Raw genomic sequence first — 19,849 nt, 5'->3', positions numbered from 1 at the left:
CAACATGGCGGTCCAGGGTACATGCACGAAGTCATTTGGGCCCAGATCTGGACCCAACCCAGCCCATCTATCACTAGCAATTGGACCTTAGGAAAAAAACCATGAATGTCTTTGAGCCTCAGTTTAGATATCTGTGAAATGGGGCTAAGCAGGTAACTACTATCATATGTGATTTTTAGATTCTTTTGAAAATGTTATTATTTGGGGGCTTGATGTGTGGATTGATGGGGACTCCCTCCTTCCTCTTGAACTTTGCCTCTTGGCCCCCAGGCTCATTTTGCTCCAGCTCTACTGTCTTTCTTTTTTGTGCCTTGAATAAACCAAACTCATTCCCATCTCAGGCTCTTGGTGTCTGTTGTTTCAGGTGCTTCACTGCATCTCTGCTTTTCTTTTGCTCACACTTTCTTATCCTTGGATTTCAGCTCACACATATTCCCTTAGAAATTTTGTGACTATTCATTACGACCATATATACTCACCATCACTTTTCTCTTATTGTTTTCTCTGTACTTATTGTTATTTAACACTTCTCTAATTTGCTTTTTTTTTTTTAATTTTAATTGAATTTTTTTTAGGGCTGCGCCAGCGGCATATGGAGATTCCCAAGCTAGGGGTCTAATCGGAGCTGTGCCTGCCTACACCACAGCCACAGCAATGCCAAATCTGAGCTGCGTCTGTGACCTACACCACAGCTCAGGACAACGCCGGATCCTTAACCCGCTGAGCGAGGCCAGGGATTGAACTTGCGTCCTGATGGATGCTATTCAGGTTCATTAACCACCGAGCCACGACGGGAACTCCAGTTTGCTTTTCTTTAAAAAAATCATTTTTACTCACCCAAACTTTTCCAGGGCTGTGGTCCCTGGTCTCAGGATAGTGTCTAGCACAGGAAAGAGCTCAGTAATACATATTTGTTTAATAAGTATAGCAACCGAAATAAAGGGATGGGAAAAGGGCGTAGTCTTGGCCGGATTAAAACTCATCAACATCTGCGATTCGATTTTATACACTTGTTACTTATAACATCTGCATTTCAGAAGAGGGGATGTGTGTTTACATTTGCATAACAAACTGGGTCAAATAAGTAATTGGTCCAAAACAATAGTCCCATATCAAGGTGAGCTGAGATTCCAACCATGCAAAACACAAAGTCTCTCTCCCCACCCACCAGGTTTACAAAAAATTCTTAGGTGGTTTTCCCCCTGGCTAAATGTGACATCTATTAAAATAACAGAGGTTACAGTTACTTAAGGGTATTGCAGACCCGTGTGTTAGAGGGGAAAGTTATTTCTACCTGGAGTACGCGTAGATGTTAGACTGGCCTCCAATGGAAAGGTAAGAGAAAAGGGGTAAATGAGCTGATGGATGGACTGGGAAGGAAGCCTGATAGGTGAAGGAAGGACCCCATAATTTCCATCTGAGCCTCCAAAAACCATTCCAAATAAAGCTTCGGGCTAAATAAGAGAACTGGACCCGCTCTGTCAATGCAACCGCTTTAAGCAGGTCCACAGGCTTCTCTGTTTTGGAGCTGTTACTGGATCCAGGTGTGGAGGGAAGCCCATAGCGTGGATTCCCTTTCCTCCTCTTAAAGGGATGGTGGTAACTAGAATTAAGGCTGGAATGAGGAGCCTCGAATGCCATGGCTAGGGCCTGTGCCTTTAAGATCTCTAAGTAGGGCAATCAGTGAATGACATTATGAGTAAAGTGGTTTGAGAGGAAAGAGACCAGAGTGAAGGCTGTTAATAGTCCAGGCAAGAAAACGACCCAGGTTCCAAAATGAGGGGTGAAATAATAGGAGTGAGTTTTTAAAAAGAAGGATGAACAAGGGTTGTACAGGTCAGAATTGTCCCCCAGGGTTGCTGGGGGCAGAAAAGCTGCAGATCATGCAGGGCTGGGGGTTTCATGGCATTTGTTCTAAGGCTTTTGGCCCATAGGATACAAATATTCTATGCCTCTTCAAAATACTAGCCCCTGGTGTCTAATGGCCGTATCATGAAATAGAAATAATGAAGGCACTGTATCTTTTAAAAAAAATCCCCTTTTGTAGCACTTCCTTAAAAACAGCTACTTAATGCAACTCTGCCAGTGAGCTCTTGACAGTTCTGTCTTGCCCATTCTGGTATTAATGAAACAGCTTGGTAAAGAGTTGAAGTATCTTCCTGGTAAGTGTTTAGTGTATGTTTTTCAAAATTATTTGTATTTACTGTTAATTTTCTTCTTTGGCCTAATGAGTGGTTCTCATTGCCTGTTCTGATATTAGAAATATTAAGCAACTGAAGTGATCAATAATGTTTTCCAGCTTTTTTCTCTTTGGACTTGCTACTTTTAAGAGTCGTAATGATGCGGGAGTTCCCATCGTGGCTCAGTGGAAACGAATCTGACTAGTATCCATGAGGATGCAGGTTCGATCCCTGGCCTCGCTCAGTGGGTTAAGGATCCAGCATCGCTGTGAGCTGTGGTGTAGGCTGGCAGGTTCACCTCCAGTTTGACCCCTAGCCTGGAACCTCCATATGACAAGAGTGTGGCCCTAAAAAGACAAAATAATGATAATAATAATAATAATGATTTGTGGGCAGTGATTAGTCAAAGAGAGTAATTTCATGTAAGTATTTAATTCAAAAGTACAACATTCAGGTTATGTATTTGCTTCAGTGCTTATGAGTTGAGGTGTAATTAATTGAAAGTCATTGATAGGGCCTTTTAAAAATACATACACTGGTAATATTCTTTAGGGACCATAGCCCAAACTCTAATTTATGGATTTTTTTTTTTTTTAAGTTTTTGCTAAATTCTTCAACATCCCCCACATTGGGAAGCTGTGTCTTTTCCCCCCTAGCTTTACTGAGATATAATTGACATTGTGTAAGTTTTAAGGAATAAAGATGATGATTTGACATATTGGGAAACGATTACCATTGTAAGACAAGTTAACATATCCACCACCTCATATTGTTAGCATGTTTATAATTTTTCTTCTCATATTATCTTTTAAATGACAGTGATTTCCAAGAGCAGAATAGAATTTCGATGTTTGATATATGATATTAATATGGATATGTATAATAAGAACATTAGATTATATCATCTTTTTGTATTATGTAGTGTTAAATATTAAAGAGTAAGTTCATTGTGTGTTCAGGATAAGCTCTGAAAACAGAGTTGCTGTGTGTGCGGAAAGAAATGATAAGCTCTGCTGGACCCACCACGCACTCTTTCTTGTTATGTGGATTTGTTTTCTTTGTGTAGTTCTATAGAACACAAAGTTAAAAATCATTTATTGTGGGTTAGTATCATAATTGTTTATTTAAAACAAAATCTAAATTACTTACAGAGATAAGAAAGTAGATAACGTGAAATTATAGACCAGGGTTCTTAACCTAGGATTTTAGAAAAGTCCGCAGATGGGTTTCACAGAGTGCATTTTATTTGTAAATTCACATTTCATGAAAGAAAAAAAATCTTTCACCAGATTCTCAGAAGTCTCTATGACACCAGAAATATTAAAATAAAAAATTACTGTTATAAATGGAGCCTTATGCTAAGGTAAAAAAGATTTTGATTTCTAGAATTTTTAAATAATACTTAAAAGAATTTTGAAAGGCTTGAAATACTTAAACATACTCAAATTATTTCTATATTTTCATATAAGTAATTTATGTAATTAACTAGCTTTTTCATTTATTTCTTAATCTTTAAAATTTAAGCATAGTTAATTATAATGTTGTGTTACTTTCAAGTATACGGCAAAGTGATTCAGTTACACATATTTAGCTACTTTAACCTTTAGGAAATTTTGTAATCATAGAAAAGCAAAAATAAATCTTTGTAGGAAATTTCTGTAGAAAGGAAATTTGTACTCATCAAGGAGAATTCGGGAAGTACTTTTGGTTTATATAAGATATATTTAGAAAATATTTTGAATAAGTTCTTTTAATTCAGAGGCAAATTAAATAGAAAACTAATTTCTTTTTTTGTTATTTTCTTTCTTTTTTTTTTTTTTTGTCTATGGTGTGCAGTGGCTTGATGTCAGATTTCAGTTGCCAGACCAGCAGGCTATAGCTGAGAAAAGCACCAAATCCTAACCACTAGACCACCAGGGAACTCCTTAATTTTGTTTTTTACTTATTAGTCTTTTTTTAGAATTGTCAGTTTATGAATGAAGCATGGTAAGTTGGCATTTTAAAATCTTCTATACTCTTTCTCCACTTTGAAAATAAAATATGTGAATTAGATTAATGAGGGTGTGAGACGGTTCGTAAGATGTTTTGTAAAACAGTTCAACTTTAGGTCTTGGAGACACGTTTTTGAAATTAAGAGGATTTCGTTTCATTTATTTTTATTTTTATTTTTATTTTTTTGTCTTTTTTGCCATTTCTAGGGCCGCTCCCTTGGCATATGGAGGTTCCCAGACTAAGGGTCCTAATTGGAGCTGTAGCCACTGGCCTAGGCCAGAGCCACAGCAACACGGGATCCGAGCCATGTCTTTGACCTACACCACAGCTCATGGCAACGCCGGATCCTTAACCCACTGAGCAAGGCCAGGGATCAAACCCGCAACCTCATGGTTCCTAGTCAGATTTGTTAACCACTGAGCCACGATGGGAACTCCAGATTCTGTTTAACCTTGATCCCTTTTTCCAGATCAGTCTCCTCCTATATAACTTCTTGCTAAAAATTTATCAAATGTTAAATACTGTACTATATAATGACTGTTATTCTCTAAATACCATATTGTAGAGCAGCAACCAGGGATCGCAACCAGGGTTGATGTTGTTCCCCAGGGTTTATTTGGTATGTCTGAGACATTTTTGTTTGTCACAACTGTGGGGGTACTACTAGCATCCAGTGGGTAGAAGCCAGAGGTGCTATAAAGCACACAATAACCATGCACAGGACAGTCCCCCACAATAGCCTAATTTAGCCACATAAAATGTCAATGGTGCTGTGCTTGAGAATTCCTTCTTCATATAAAATTAAGTTCAGTTGGAAATTTCCATAACTCCAGAGTTCTTTCCTTATGGTGCAGTGGGTTCAGGCTCTGGTGTCACTGCAGGGGCTCGGGTTCCTGCTGTGGTGAGGGTTTGATCCCTGGCCTGGGATCTTCCACATGCTGCAGATATGGCCAAAACAAGCAAACAAATAAACACAAACACAAACAAAAAAACCAGAGTTCTGCTGTTGTTCTCACAGGCTTGTGTTGAACAAGACAAGCTGGGTCAAGCATTTGAAGATGCTTTCGAAGTACTGAGGCAGCATTCAACAGGAGATCTTCAGTACTCCTCAGGTAAAGACGTCAGGCCGCTTCTGTCTGCCGGTACATCAAATAAATGGCTTGTTGCTCACACACGTACACATGTGAAAATCATGACCAGAATAGAGAAAGACCCATTTTTACCCACTGCATCTAGAATTAATTCTAATGATGGCAGAAAGCATCCAGGGTTGTCTATCCTAAATAAGTTTTTTGTTGTTGTTTTTGTTTGTTTGTTTTTGCTTTTTAGGGCTGCACGGCGGCATAGGCTAGGGGTCAAACTGGAGCTGCAGCTGCCTGCCACAGCCATAACCACAGCAACTAAATAAAAATTTTTTTAGGTGTAATATTTTATATTCTACTGATTTTTATTTATTATTAAGGTAAAATTGTTTTATAGTATTGTATTAGCTTCAGGTGTACAGCACAGTATTTTTGCAGATTATACTCCGTTATAAATTATTACACCTAATTCCCTGTGCTATACAATATATTTTGGTGCTTATTAATTTTATACATGGTAGTTTGTATCTGTTAATCCCATACCGCTAATTTGTCCCTCCCTGCTTCCCTCTCTCCTTTGGTAACCACAAGTTTATTTTTTATATTTGAGAGTCTGTTTCTGTTTTGCTTGTATTATTTTTTCTTTTTTTTGTTTTTTTGTTTTGTTTTAATGATCTTTATTTTTTTCCGTTACAGAAGGTTTACAGTGTTCTGTCAATTTTCTACTGTACAGCAAGGTGACCCAGTCACACATACATATATACATTCTTTTTTCTCACATTATCATGCTCCGTCATAAGTGACTAGATATAGTTCCCAGTGCTATACAGCAGGATCTCATTGCTTATCCATTCCAAAGGCAATAGTTGGCATCTATTAACCCCAAATTCCCAGTCCATCCCATTCCCTTCCCTTCCCCCGTGGCAACCACAAGTCTGTTCTCCATGTCCATTATTTTCTGTGGAAAGATTCATTTGTGCCGTATATTAGATTCCAGATATAAGTGATATCATATGGTATCTGTCTTTCTTTCTGACTTACCTCACTTAGTATGAGAGTCTCTAGTTCCATCCATGCTGCTGCAAATAGCATTATTTTGTTCTTTTATATGGCCGAAGGTATTCCATTGTGTATATATACCACACTTGTATTATTTTTTAGATTCCACATGTAAGTGATATCATATAGCACTTATTTTCTCTGACTTGTTTTACTAAGTATAATATTCTCTAGGTAATTGATGTTGCTGCGAATGGAATATTTGATTCTTTTTTATGGCTGAATAATGTTCCACTATACATATATAATATAGTGCTGATATGAATATTGGGGTGCATGTATGTTTCTTAATTAGAATTTTCATTTTCTTTGGCTATATATCCAAGAATGGAATTGCTGAATCATATGGTAGCATTCTGGCACGGGGACCATAAATGGTTCCATAGTGGCTGTACCAATTTGCATTACCACTAAGCACACAAGGGTTCCATTTTCTCACATCCTCTCTGGCATTTATAATTTTTAGACTTTTTTCTCTTTTAATTAATTAATTTACTTACTTTGCTTTTTAGGGCCACACCTGCAGCATATGGAAGTCCCCAGGCTCGGGGTCAAAGAGGAGCTACAGCCACTGGCCTACACCATAGCCACAACAATGCGGGATCTGATCCGCGTTTTCAACCTACAGCACAGCTCACAGCAACACTGAACCCTTAACTCACTGAGCAAGGCCAGGGATCAAACCCGTGTCCTCACAGATGCTAGTTGGGTTGGTTACTTCTGAGCCAAGACGGGAACTCCCTATTTGTAGACTTTTTGATGATAGGCATTCTGACTGGTGTGAGGTGATAGCTCATTGTAATTTTGATTTGCATTTCTCTAATAATTAGTGATGTTGAGCATCTTTTCATGTGTCTATTAGGAGTCTGTATGCCTTTGGAGAAATGTCTATTTGGGCCTTCTGTCCATTTTTTTTGTTGGATTATTTTGATATTTTTTTGATATTGAGTTATATGTGCTATTTATTTTTTACTGTATGTAAATGACATTTTTTAATTACTCAATGAATTTCATTACATTTATAGTTATACAATGACCGTCACAACCTAATTTTATAACATATATATGCTATTTATGTATTTTAGAAATTAACACTTTGGATATCAAATCATTTGCAAATATTTTCTCCCATTCTGTAGGCTGTCTTTTCATTCTGTTTATGGTTTCCTTTGCTGCACAAAAGCTTTCAAGTTTAGTTAGGTCCCATTTGTTTATTTTTCTTTTGTTTATTTTGCCTTTGGAGACAGGTCTACATATATTTTCTATTCCTAAGTAATGATGTGAGATCTCAATTCCCAGAACAGGGATTGAACCTGGGCTGCAGCAGTGAAAACACTGAATCCTAACCACTAGACCACCAGGGAACTCCTAGGACATATAATTTAACTTTTCATGGGGGCTTTTCAATTATTCTAATTTATCTTACAGGCCTTCTACCCATCCACAGGAGTAGTTATTCTACTCAGAAGGTTAATATTTTTATTCTTCCTTATCCATTACCCTTTAGACTTTAAGGTTTTGGTTTTTTTTGTTTGTTTGTTTTGTTTTTGTCTTTTTAGGGCCGCATCTGCGGCATGTGGAGGTTCCCAGGCTAGGGGATCCATTCAGAGCTGTAGCTGCAAGCCTATGCCACAGCCACAGCAACACCAGATCCGAGCCACATCTGCAACCTACACCACAGCTCATGGCAACACCGGATCCTTAACCCACTGAGCAAGGCCAGGGATCGAACCCGCAACCCCATGGTTCCTAGTCATATTCATTTCTGTTGCACCACGACGGGAACTCCTCCATTACCCTTTAGACTTTAGAAAGATAGTCTAGATGAGATGCAGATATTTTGCCTCTTGAGTTTATGTAGGGTGTTGTGGGCAGTTCCAAGTTAAAAGAACTCATGGGCTCTTCTCCTACAAGGAGTTTCTTCTGTAGTAAGAGACATGGGCTCTGTAAGATGTATCTGTAATAATAGTGTCACACAATAAAAGCAAAGTGGGAACAGAACACATGAAAGAACAATTGCATGTGTAAACATAGAAGCATGCATAAGCACACACAGACATACATAATATAAACTGACTTTTCTCAGGTTTTTTTTTTTTTCTCTGTTTTTAAATTAGATTACAAAAATTACCTGGCTTTCATCAACCACTGTTCTCATGTCAGAGGAAACTCCAATAGCTATGGTGTGCTGCCCACAGAGGAACCGGTCTATAACTGGAGAACTGTAATAGTGAGTACTTTAAGCAGGAGAGCACCATCCCTCAGTAACAGGCAGATTTCCTCTTTGCACCAGCCTTCCCCTTGGTGGATGCCAGCTGAAAGCAGCTTAAAGACAGCACTGACTGAAACTGCTTACTCACAGCCCTCTGTGGCGTGAATTTAGCCGTCCACACGGGGCATCATCAGTGCTGTCAAGAAGGAAACTGCCCCTCATTCTTCATCTGGCGTCAGACGGCTTTAAATGGTTTCTATAAAGAGGAAGTGTTTTTAGGGCTCTCATGTTGATGCTTCTAGGTCCATCTGGAAAATTGTAGGAAAGTTATGGTTCCCCTGAAACATCCCCGGCTCTGGCTTTATTAACTTGTATTAACTTGCTCTGTTTCCCCTTCCAAGCTCAGAGCTAGCTGTGCATATCGTGCAAATTCATTTGTTTTAGCAGCCTCCCGCAAAAAGAAGTGTCCCCACCATCTATCACCATCTATCGCTCCCTCCGTGTCTTCTTTCACATTGTTTTCTTAATGTATCCATTTTATCAAGCAGTCTGAATGTAATAAAGGGAATGTAAATAGAAATTTTCTTTCAGTCATTACCTTCAACCATGCTATGTCAAACATCCCTTTTCTGTCCCTGTAAATTGTTCTGTCAAGTCCTCTCCAGCAAGATACTACTTTAAAGAAGGAGTTTTGAAAACAAACAAACAAAAAAGGTGTTCCCATTGTGGCTCGGTGAGTTAAGGACCCTATGTAGTCTCCATAGGATGGAGATGTGATCCCTGGTCTGAATCAGTAGCTTAAGGGTCCGGCATTGCCGCAAACTGTGGCATAGGTTGCAATTGGGGCTCAGATCCGGTGTTGCTGTGGCTGTGGGATAGGCTGGCAGCTGCAGCTCTGTTTCGATGCCCCACCCCCTTGCCTGGGAACTTCCATATGCCATAGGTACAGCCATAAAAAGAAAATAACTAACCAACTCACTAACTAACTAAATAAAATAGAGGAGTTTTGCTTCCTGCTTAACCTCTTTCACCCTCCCCCCTTAGGGTAGCTAGGTAAAATATAGGATGCCTAATATTTTTATTTGCTACATCTGGCAACCCTGCTTCCACTTCTCCTTCCACCCTCAGCATACACTGTATAGCCTCTTATGCCTGGGATTCCTTGCCTCCTGGGCAGCCCTCTGGTATAAGGTGTAGTCAGATGGCTCACACAGTGTCTAGTTAACCCATGGAGGCCCACATCTCCTTGCCATATGTAATGGTAGGGTCTCAGGCTGCTTATTCCTGCCTCCTCTCTTGGCTCTGCCCTCCCTTGGCTGCCATATTTCTCATCTCTTTTCCTCTTGCCCAGATGGGCATCCAGTTCAGCAATGGAAATCCATCTTCCCTTTTTGCTGGCACCTTAATTTCTACTAATAATTCTTTTGGTTCTTTCTCACTTGCTTTTTTTCTTTTTTCTTTTTAGAGCTGCACCTGGGGGCATACGGAAGTTCCCAGGCTAAGGGTCCCATCAGAGCTACAGGCATTGGCCTACGCCACAGCCACAACAATGCTGGATCCTAGCCAAGTCTGCAACCTACACCACAGCTCATGGCAACGCTGGATCCATAACCCACGGAGCAAGGCCAGGCATCCAACCCGCATCCTCATGAATACTAGTTGGATTTGTTTCCACTATGCCACAGTGAGAACTCCCCCGAACACTCTTTTTACCCTCAGCTTTTGACTTTAGCCGCCAGCTGGGGGCCACATGGAAAATCCCACTTAATATCCTGCTGCATTATTTATGTAGAACGGTGCTGCGGACCTCTATTTTGAAGGAAATATTCATCAGTCTCTGCAGAACATCCCTGAAAACCAACTGGTACAACCTGCTGTTCTTCAGCAAAAGGGAGGAAAAGGTATGTGGCTCCATCACTCTTTGTATAGGTAAAAGAACCAAATCTTCCTCAAAGTAGCTTTATTTTATTTACCTTTTTTTTTTTTTTTGTCTTTTTAAGGCTGCACCCTCGGCATAAGGAGGCTCCCAGGCTAGGGGTCGAATTGCAGCTGTACCTGCTGGCCTATGCTTCAGTCATAGCAGCATCAGATCCAAGCCACATCTGCGAGCTACACCACAGCTCACGGCAACACTGGATCCTTAACCCACTGAATGAAGCCAGAGACCGAATCTGCATCCTCATGGATGCTAGTCAGATTCATTTCTACTGAGCCATGATGGGAACTCCTATTTTGTATTTTACTTACTCTTTTGGCCATATGTGTGTCACATGGAAACTCCTGGGCCAGGGGTTAAACCCATGCCACAGCAGTGGCCCAGCCGTTGCAATGACAATGCTGAATCCTTAACCCACTGTACACAAGGGAATTCCCAAAGCAGCTTTAATATCTGAGTTTGGAATTGTATTTACAAAATATTTTCTTATCACAATTGAGAATATTTAACTCTAACAGAGAAACCACTCCAAGCTATTCATTTTGGATGAGTTTTTCAATTGCTTCATAGACGTCTGGTGAAGGTACAGGGTGTTACTTAACTCAGATAAATCTTCGTATTCAGATTTATTGAGAACAAACTAGTGGTTACTAGTGGGGAGAGGGAAGCAGGGAGAGGTAATATAAGAGTAGGAGATTAAGGAGTTCCTGTTATAGCTCATCAGTGAAGAACCCATCTAGTATCCATGAGGATGTGGGTTCGATCCTTGGCCTTGCTCAGTGTGTTAAGGATCTGGCATTACCACGAGCTGTGGTGTAGGTCACAGGTGCAGCTTGGATCCTGAGTGCTATAGGGTATAGCACTGTGGTATAGGCTGGCGGCTACAGCTCTGATTCAACCCCTAGCCTGGGAACTTCCATATGCTGAGGGTACGGCCCTAAAAAGACAAAAAAAAAAAAAAAGTAGGCGATTAAGAGGTATTATGTATAAAATAAGCTACAAGGATATAGTCTATAACATAGGGAATATAGCCCATATTTTATAATAGCTTTAAATAGAGTATGACTTTTAAAAGCTGTGAGTCATTATATTGTACACCTATAGCAGATGCAGATCAGATCTGGCCTTGCTGTGGCTGTGGTGTAGGCCGGTAGCTGTAGCTCTGAGTTGACCCCTAGCCTGGGAACCTCCATATGCTGTGGGTGCAGCCCGAAAAAGACAAAAGACAAAAACAAACAAAAAAAACCCCACAAAAAGGCAGGGGTAAGCGTTAAAGCAAGAGTTCCCTGGTGGCCTAGTGGCTAAGGATCTGGTGTTGTCACATCTGTGGCTCTGGTCATTGCTGTGGTGCAAGTTCGATACCTGGCCTGGGAATTTCCACATGCTGTAGGAATGGCCAAAAAGAGAAAAAAGTATTAATAAAGCAGGATAGTAGCCTCTGTTGGCTAAAATGTGGGCCACACATATTCATGTGCGCTATTAAAGGGAGTATAAATTGGTATAAAGTTTTGTGAGGTAGTTCAGTGATTCCTACCAAAATTTTGAGTGCTCATATCTTCTGACTCTTCGTGACTGTATAACTCAGTGGTTGAGTGTGAACACTGGGTTAATTATGTGAGCCCAGCCAAATCACTTAACCTTCTATACCACAGTTGCCTTATTCAAAAAAGCGAATCACAATAATTGTACAGACATTGTAAGGTTGCTATATAAATTAAGTGAGAAAATCTACATACAGCATTATGCCTATGGTCTGGTACTATAGATATTTCCCCAAATATCTTAGGTGCATGTGTATACATACATATGTATTAGGATGTTCCTTGCAATGTTTATGATAGTAAAAAATAGGAACTGACCTACTATATAGTCAGACCATAAGATACATTCCAATTTCAGGGGGCAATTTTATTTTATTTTATTTTTTGTATTTTTAGGGCTGCACCTGGGGCATATGGAGGTTCCCAGGCTAGGGGTCGAATCAGAACTGCAGCCTCTGGCCTACACCACAGTCACAGCAACACCAGGTCCAAGTCATTTCTGTGACCTACACCACAGCTCACGGAAACAATGGATCCTTAACCCACTGAGCAAGACCAGGGATCGAACCTGTGTCCTTGTGGATACTAGACAGATTCGTTTCTACTGAACCACGACGGGAACTCCTATTTTATTTTTTATTTTCTTGGCCTCATCTGTGACATGTGGAAGTTCCTGGGCAAAGGATTGAACCCTCACTGCTGTTGCAGCCTGTGCCAGAGCTACAGCAACACCGGATCCTTAACCCACTATGCCACAAAGAACCTTGTATGCTGCAATTTTTTTTTGTTTGTTTGTTTTTGTTTTTTTAGGGCCATACCCTTGGCATGTGAAAGTTCCCAGGCTAGGGGTCGAATCAGAGCTGTAGCTGCCGGCCTACACCACAGCCACTGCAGTGGGGGATCCAGGCCATGTCTGTGACTTACACCACAGCTCAGAGCAACGCCGGATCCTTGACTCACTGAGGGGCCAGGGATTGAACCCGGGGCCTCATGGATACTAGTTGGTTTCATTACTGCTGAACCACGATGGGAACTCTGCAATTTTTTTTTTTCTGAAAAATAGAAAGGAAAATTACTTATTTATTTTTAGTCCAATCATTTATCATTTTATGAGTGTTATAATTTAGTTTTATTTTACGTGCAATTTTTTTGATTTTGTTTTTTTGTCTTTTTAAAGGGCTGCACCTGTGACATATAGTGGTTCCCAGGCTAGAGGTCTAATCAGAGCTGTAGCTGCGGCCTTCACCACAGCCACAGCAATGCCAGATCTGAGCAGAATCTAAGACCTACACCACAGCTCATGGCAACATCAGATCCTCAATCCATTGAGCAAGGACAGGGATTGAAACTGTGTCCTAATGGATCTAGTCAGATTCATTTCGACTGAGCCACAACGGGAACGCCTCTGCAGTTCTTAAAATGCTACTTTATCATAGCTATTTGAAATTATTTTGCTTTTTGTGTTTCCATTGTGGCTCAGCAGTAAGGAATCCAACTATTATCCATGAGGATATTGGTTTGATCCCTGGCTTTGCTCAGTGGGTTAAGGATCTGGTGTTGCTGCAAGGTGTGGCATAGGTTGCACATGCAGCTCAGATCTGGTGTTGCTGTGGCTGTGGCATAGGCCGGCAGCTTAGCTCTGATTTGAAACCTAGCTTGGGAACCTCCATATGCTGCAGGTGAGGCCCTAAAAAAAAAAAAAATTTGCTTTAAAAATTTTATTTTGTTGCAGTAGTTGATTACAATAGTTTGATAATTGATTTAAATTAGTTTGAGGTTTACAATGTGTGATTGAATTTTTATAGGTTATGCTCCCTTTAAAGTTATTATAAAATATTGGCTATATTTTCTGTGTTGCGTGATATATCCATGTAGCCTTTTTTGTTTCTTTTTGGCTGTGCCCATGGCATACAAAAGTTCCTGGGCCAGGGATCAAATCTGAGCCTCAGCAGTGACAATGCTGGATCCTTAACCTGCCGAGCCACCTGAGAACTCCTCACTGTGATTTGCATTTGATTTGCATTTCTCTGATAACTAGTAATATTGAGCCTAAAAAGTTTTGCATGTGTCTGTTAGCCATCTGTATGTCTTTGGAAAAATATCTACAGCTCTTCTGCCCATTTTTTAATTGTGCTGTTTGTTTTTTTGATATTGAGTTGTATGAGTTATTTGTCTATTTTTTATATTAACTATTTGTTGGTCATATCATTTACAAATATTTGCTTCCAGTCAGTAGGTTGTCTTTTTATTTTGTCAGTCGTTTCCTTTGCTGCACAACAGTTTTTAAATTTAAGTAGGTCCCATTTGTTTATTTTTGTTTTTGTTTCCTTTGCCTTAGGAAACAGATTTTTTTTAAAAAATTGCTACAGGAGTTCCTATTGTGGCTCAGCAGTAACGAATCTGACTAGTATCCATGAGGATGCAGGTTTGATCCCTGGCCTCGCTCAGTGGGTTAAGGATTCGGTGTTGCATCGAGCTGTGGTGTAGGTCACAGACATGGCTCAGATCTGGCGTGGCTGTAGCTGTGGCTTAGGCCAGCAGCTGTAGCTCCCTTTCGACCCTAGCCTGGGAACTTGCATATGTCTCTGGTGTGGTTCCAAAAAAAAAAACAAAAAACTTTTTTTCTACAATTTATGTCAAAGAGTGTTCTGCCTGTGCTTTTCTTCTAAGAGTTTTATGGTTTCTGGTTTTATATTTAGGTCTTTAGTCCATTTTGAATTTATTTTTGTAAATGATGTAAGAAAATGTTCTGATTTCATTCTTTTACATATAGCTATCCATACTTAAAATTAATTTTAAGTGAACATATATATATTTTTTTCTTTTTTTGCTTTTTCTAGGGCTGTACCCGTGGCATATGGAGGTTCCCAGGCTAGGGGTCCAATCAGAGCTGTAGTTGCTGGCCTATACCACAGCCACAGCAACTTGGGATCCAAGCCATGTCTGCAACCTACACCACAGCTCACTGCAACGCCAGATCCTTAACCCACTGAATGAGGCCAGGGATTGAACCCGCAACCTCGTGGCTCCTAGTCAGATTCGTTAACCACTGAGCTATGATGGGAACTCCTATATATATATTTTATTTTATTTTATTTATTTTTTTGGTCTTTTGTCCTTTTAGGGCTGCACCTGTGGCATATGGAAGTTCCCAGGCCTGGGATCGAATCAGAGCCACAGCCGCCAGCCTATGCCACAGCCACAGCAATGCCAGATCCGAGCCCCATCTGTGACCTACACCACAGCTTAGGGCAACACTGGATCCTTAACCCACTGAATAAGATTGAACCCGCAACCTCATGGTTCCTAGTCGTATTCATTTCCACTGCACCATGATGGGAACTCCAAAATGAATATTTTTTGAGTTAACTAGTTTTGTTTCTATAAAACAATATGCTGTATCCTAGAATTATAAAATTCTAGGAGTTCCTGTGGTGACTTAGCCTTTTTTCCCCCCCTCCCCGCTTTTTAGGGCTGCTCCTGTGGCTCAGCCTTAACAAACCTGATTAGTATCAGGGAGCTCCTGTCATGGGTCAATGGTTAATGAATCTGACTAAGAACCATGAAGTTGGGGGTTCGATCCCTGGCCCCGCTCAGTGGGTTAAGGATCCGGCATTGCCATGAGCCATGGTGTAGGTTGCAGACGCAGTGTGGATCTGGCGTTGCTGTGACTGTGGTGTAGGCCAGCGGCTACAGCTCTAATTAGACCCCTAGTCTGGAGACCTCCATATGCCTCGGATGCGGCCCTAGAAAAGACAAAAAAAAAAAAAAAGAAAAACCCAACTAGTATCTATGAGGTTGTGGGTTCTATCCCTGCCCTCATTCAGTGGGTTAAGGATCTGGCGTTGCCGTGAGCTGTGGTATAGGTTGCAGATGCAGCTCAGGATCCCAAGCTGCTATGGCTGTGGTGTAGGCCGGCAGCTACAGGTCCAATTCAACTCCTAGCCTGGGAACTTCCATATGCTAAGGGTGCAGCCCTAAAAAGACCAAAAAAAAAAAAAAAAAAAAAAAATATATATATATATATATATATATATATATATATAACTATTCAGGAATATTCTAATCCAGCAAGGAATAATGTGTAAAATCATATAAGGAGATCTACTAAATATTAGTATTGGATATTGAATGATGATAGCAATTTAATAGAAGACTAGCACTTCTACATCTATCATCTTTTTTTTTTTTTTTTTAAACAAACCTACTAACTATTAACTCCAGGGTATGACACCTGTGTCCTTTCATTGATGTTTCATGCTTTGGAGCTTTGCCATTAGGGAAAGTATCATTTACCACTCTGTTTTATTTTTAAAATTTTTTTCATTTTAAGGTTTTATTGAAGAATAGTTGATTTACAATGTTGTGATAATTTCTGCTGTACAACAAAATGATTCAGTTACACATATTCATACATCCATTCTTTTTCAGATTCTTTTCCCGTATAGATTATCACAGACTGTTGGGCAGCGTTCCCTGAGCTATACAGTATGTCCCCACTGGCCAGTCACTCCATACCAATTCATTGGCATATGCATACTTTTAGAGCTTAGTCTTCAACTTGAAGCAGCAATACATTTGAAACAATGAAACTTCAAAATACTTTAGGAATTCATTATTGGGTGAAAAATAGTACAGTCATAAAAATAGAACATATATAATTATTAAAAGGCAGCAAGGCATATTTTAAGTATCGAAACAGAAAATACTCTAAAATATATTTTGTTTTTTGTTGTAACCCTTTTTACTTCCATAATTCAAAAGTAAGAATGTTCATTATTAAACGTCCAAATGGGGGTTCCCACTGTAATGCAGTGGAAGCGAATCCAACTAGTATCCATGAGGATGTGAGTTTGATCCCTGGCCTTTCTCAGTGGGTCGGGGATCTGGCTTTGACATGAGCTGTGGTGTAGGTCAAAGATGTGGCTTGGATCCCACTTTGCTGTAGCTGAGGCATAAACCAGCGGCTGTAGCTCCGATTCTACCCCTAGCCTGGGAATTTCCATATGCCGTGAGTGCAGCCCTAAAAAGCAAATAACTAAATTCAGGTATATAAAAAATAAGTGAAAATATTCTTTTGTCCCACACTATGTCCCATTGTTAACAATTTAGTATTTCCTCTATCTATAGCTAATCTCTATATTGTTCTATTATTTATTTAGTATATATTATTTACTGTATATTATTCATACAAAATATTGTGATAACATTTTTAATTTTTAAAGGGTATGCATATCTTTATATATGCAAAAAATAAATCATTTTCTAGGGATATAGGAGAGACTTGGGCTTTTACTTTCAGTTTGTTTTTGGAGGGAGTGGGATGGACTGGGAGTTTGGAGTTAGTAGATGCAAACTATTACATTTGATATGAATAAGCAATGAGAGCCTGCTGTATAGCACAGGGAACCATATCTAGTCACTTGTGATGGAACATGATGGAGGATATTGTGAGAAAAAATGTATATATATACATTATATACATGTATATATAAAATGTATATATATACATTATATATATACATATATATGTGTATGTATGTATGTGTGTTACTGGGTCACTTTGCTATATAGCAGAAATTGACAGAACATTGTAAATCAACTATAATAAAAATTTTAAAAATACTTCTGGTTTTAAAAAATAAAAATGTAAACATTTCTTTCAAAATTGAAAACAAACTTTAAAAGGCAAGGATCCATTATAATTGATGTGACCACTGGTTGAGCGGCAGAGAGCTCGTTTAAGGCTAGGACTTTAATTCATGATGTGTTTTTTGGTAAGTCCCTTTCATTTCTCAATTTATAAACTCAAGATAATATAATGCAAAAGATAATCCTTGTAAAAACCTCTGAGGTTTTTGGATGAATGATGACTGATGCACGAGTATTACACCCCAGAGACTGTTTACAGCAGTTTGGGAGTCTACTATTCTACTTTCTCAAGGGGAAAATGGAATTTGGCCATGGGGCTTTTAGCTGCTGACAGATCTGGTGGGACATGGTATTTATAGGCCAATTCAGAAGTCACAAAACGGGTTGTCACCTTTGTTCTCCAATCCACTGAACAAGCAAAAACCACAATAGATATTTCCTTTCTAGTTATTCCGAGATATAAAGGGCTGTGTTCCTAAGAGAGATTAAAAACTCTGGCAGTACCATTTTATTTCACAGCAGTGAAATATCACCATGCTCATTGCCATTGCTCTCAAATCGTGTCAAAATGTCATGAAGATATTTTTGCATTTAACTCCAGTTTTTTTCCATTCTTTATTTTTCAAGTAATTATGCAGAACCAGAGTTAGCATTTTTACCTAACCTTCTTTGTTACTGATTTCACTTATATTTGCACACTGCTTTGCATTTTACAAAAGGCATTCACTTCCTTCACTCACTTGACTTTTTATTTGAATAAAACCCCTTCAAATGAGTTGCCCTTTCGAAATGGCTTTTCAAGTTTTTTTAAAACCACGAAACTTTGCAGTCCATTTTACTCAGTTTTGTTGTTCTGCAGACAGCTTAATATATGACATAAAACTAGTAGTCAAGATTTAACTGTGAAGAAAGATCACATGACAACTGGGAAACTCTGATAAAGAGACTTGACACCTCCCTTTGTCAGTGAAGGACAGGACACAGTTTTGGACAGCTTCCCCAGCAAAGAACGGTTCTATTGAAACTTCAATAGGCCAAGTAGACCCTTGACTTTTAATCCCATGAAATGATACCATAAATGCATTCTAAGGGGGTGAGTAGGAAGAAAACCAGTTCTACTGCAGCTTTGAATTCTGTAGTCACTCGGCAAACCCTTTCTGAGGATGTTCTTTGTGTACAGCCATGGTGGAGTGTGACATAGCGTCCCTCTTATTTTAGGCAGGAAGAAGCTCCGACTGTTTGAATACCTTCATGAATCCCTGTGCAATCCAGAGATGGCATCGTGTATTCAGTGGATAGACCAGACCAAAGGCATCTTTCAGTTCGTATCAAAAAACAAAGAAAAACTTGCCCAACTTTGGGGGAAAAGAAAAGGCAACCGGAAGACCATGACTTACCAGAAAATGGCCAGAGCATTGAGGAATTATGGAAGAACTGGGGAAATCATCAAAATCCGGAGAAAATTAACTTACCAGTTCAGTGAGGCCATTCTCCAAAGACTTTCTCCATCATATTTCTTAGAAAAAGAATTCTTCTACTCACAGTATGTTCAACCTGATCAAGGATATCTCAGCTTAAATAACTGGAATGCAGATTATAATTGTGCATATGCCAATTACCATGAGCTAAGTCATGCTGATTGCTAAATATACTCTTACATTTCATAATTTTCTGGCATCAGAAATACTTGCAAATTTTAGGATTTTTCTCTGAAAGCAAATGCTGCAGGAAAAAAAAAAACTTCATTATTGCTCTCTTTTATGAAGTAGGGTATAATCTATACTAACTTGGTGAGAAATTTTGCCAGTCAGCAAATTTAAAATGATCAAGTCCCATTTGGAAATACGCATAAATGTCCTTCCTCTTACTATTGTCTATGCAGTACTTCTAGATTAATAATACCAGTAGAGATGACTTGATTTATATATTGGTTTAAACATTATTTTACTGTCACATATTCAGACACAAAATCACTCTAATGTATATCCAACAGCTTTAGCAACAAAACAAAAAAATGATTGCCTGTGATACTGTTCATGCTAAATTACATTCACAGCTTTAAAAACTTCAGGGGCTAAAATTAGAACTACCATATGATCCAGCAATTCCATTCCTGGGTATATAGCCAAAGAAAGTGAAAACACTAATTTGAAAACATATATGCATCCTAAAGTTTATAGCAGCATTATTTGTAA

The 19,849-nt window shown here is 39.3% G+C and overlaps 1 protein-coding gene across 2 annotated transcripts; it reads left to right on the top strand.

Moving 5' to 3' along the window:
• The first annotated feature begins 2,045 nt into the window (after positions 1-2,045).
• On the top strand, positions 2,046-19,618 carry SPIC (Spi-C transcription factor). 2 transcript variants are annotated; one of them, XM_047788180.1, is made up of 6 exons: positions 2,046-2,162; positions 4,017-4,166; positions 5,191-5,284; positions 8,431-8,543; positions 10,318-10,426; positions 18,873-19,618. In XM_047788180.1, exons 2-6 carry the CDS (start codon positions 4,164-4,166, stop codon positions 19,298-19,300), a joined length of 747 nt encoding a protein of 248 aa, XP_047644136.1. In that variant the 5' UTR covers positions 2,046-2,162; positions 4,017-4,163; the 3' UTR covers positions 19,301-19,618. The 2 variants fall into 2 exon arrangements, with proteins under 2 accessions (XP_047644136.1, XP_047644137.1); XM_047788181.1 differs by lacking the exons at positions 4,017-4,166; positions 5,191-5,284 and having other exon boundaries at positions 2,103-2,162.
• The last annotated feature ends 231 nt before the right edge of the window (positions 19,619-19,849 follow it).

Source organism: Phacochoerus africanus, chromosome 7, assembly GCF_016906955.1.
Source record: "Phacochoerus africanus isolate WHEZ1 chromosome 7, ROS_Pafr_v1, whole genome shotgun sequence".
Classification (NCBI taxonomy): Eukaryota; Metazoa; Chordata; class Mammalia; order Artiodactyla; family Suidae; genus Phacochoerus; species Phacochoerus africanus.
Note: the sequence above shows the minus strand (reverse complement) of the source record. Positions and strands in the feature narration are given on the sequence as shown.

Excerpts from the sequence above, each read along its gene's own strand:
- SPIC (XM_047788180.1), top strand. Across the intron at positions 5,285-8,430 it reads AGATCTTCAGTACTCCTCAG|ATTACAAAAATTACCTGGCT; the intron begins GTAAAGACGTCA and ends TTTTTAAATTAG. Across the intron at positions 10,427-18,872 it reads TCAGCAAAAGGGAGGAAAAG|GCAGGAAGAAGCTCCGACTG; the intron begins GTATGTGGCTCC and ends CTCTTATTTTAG.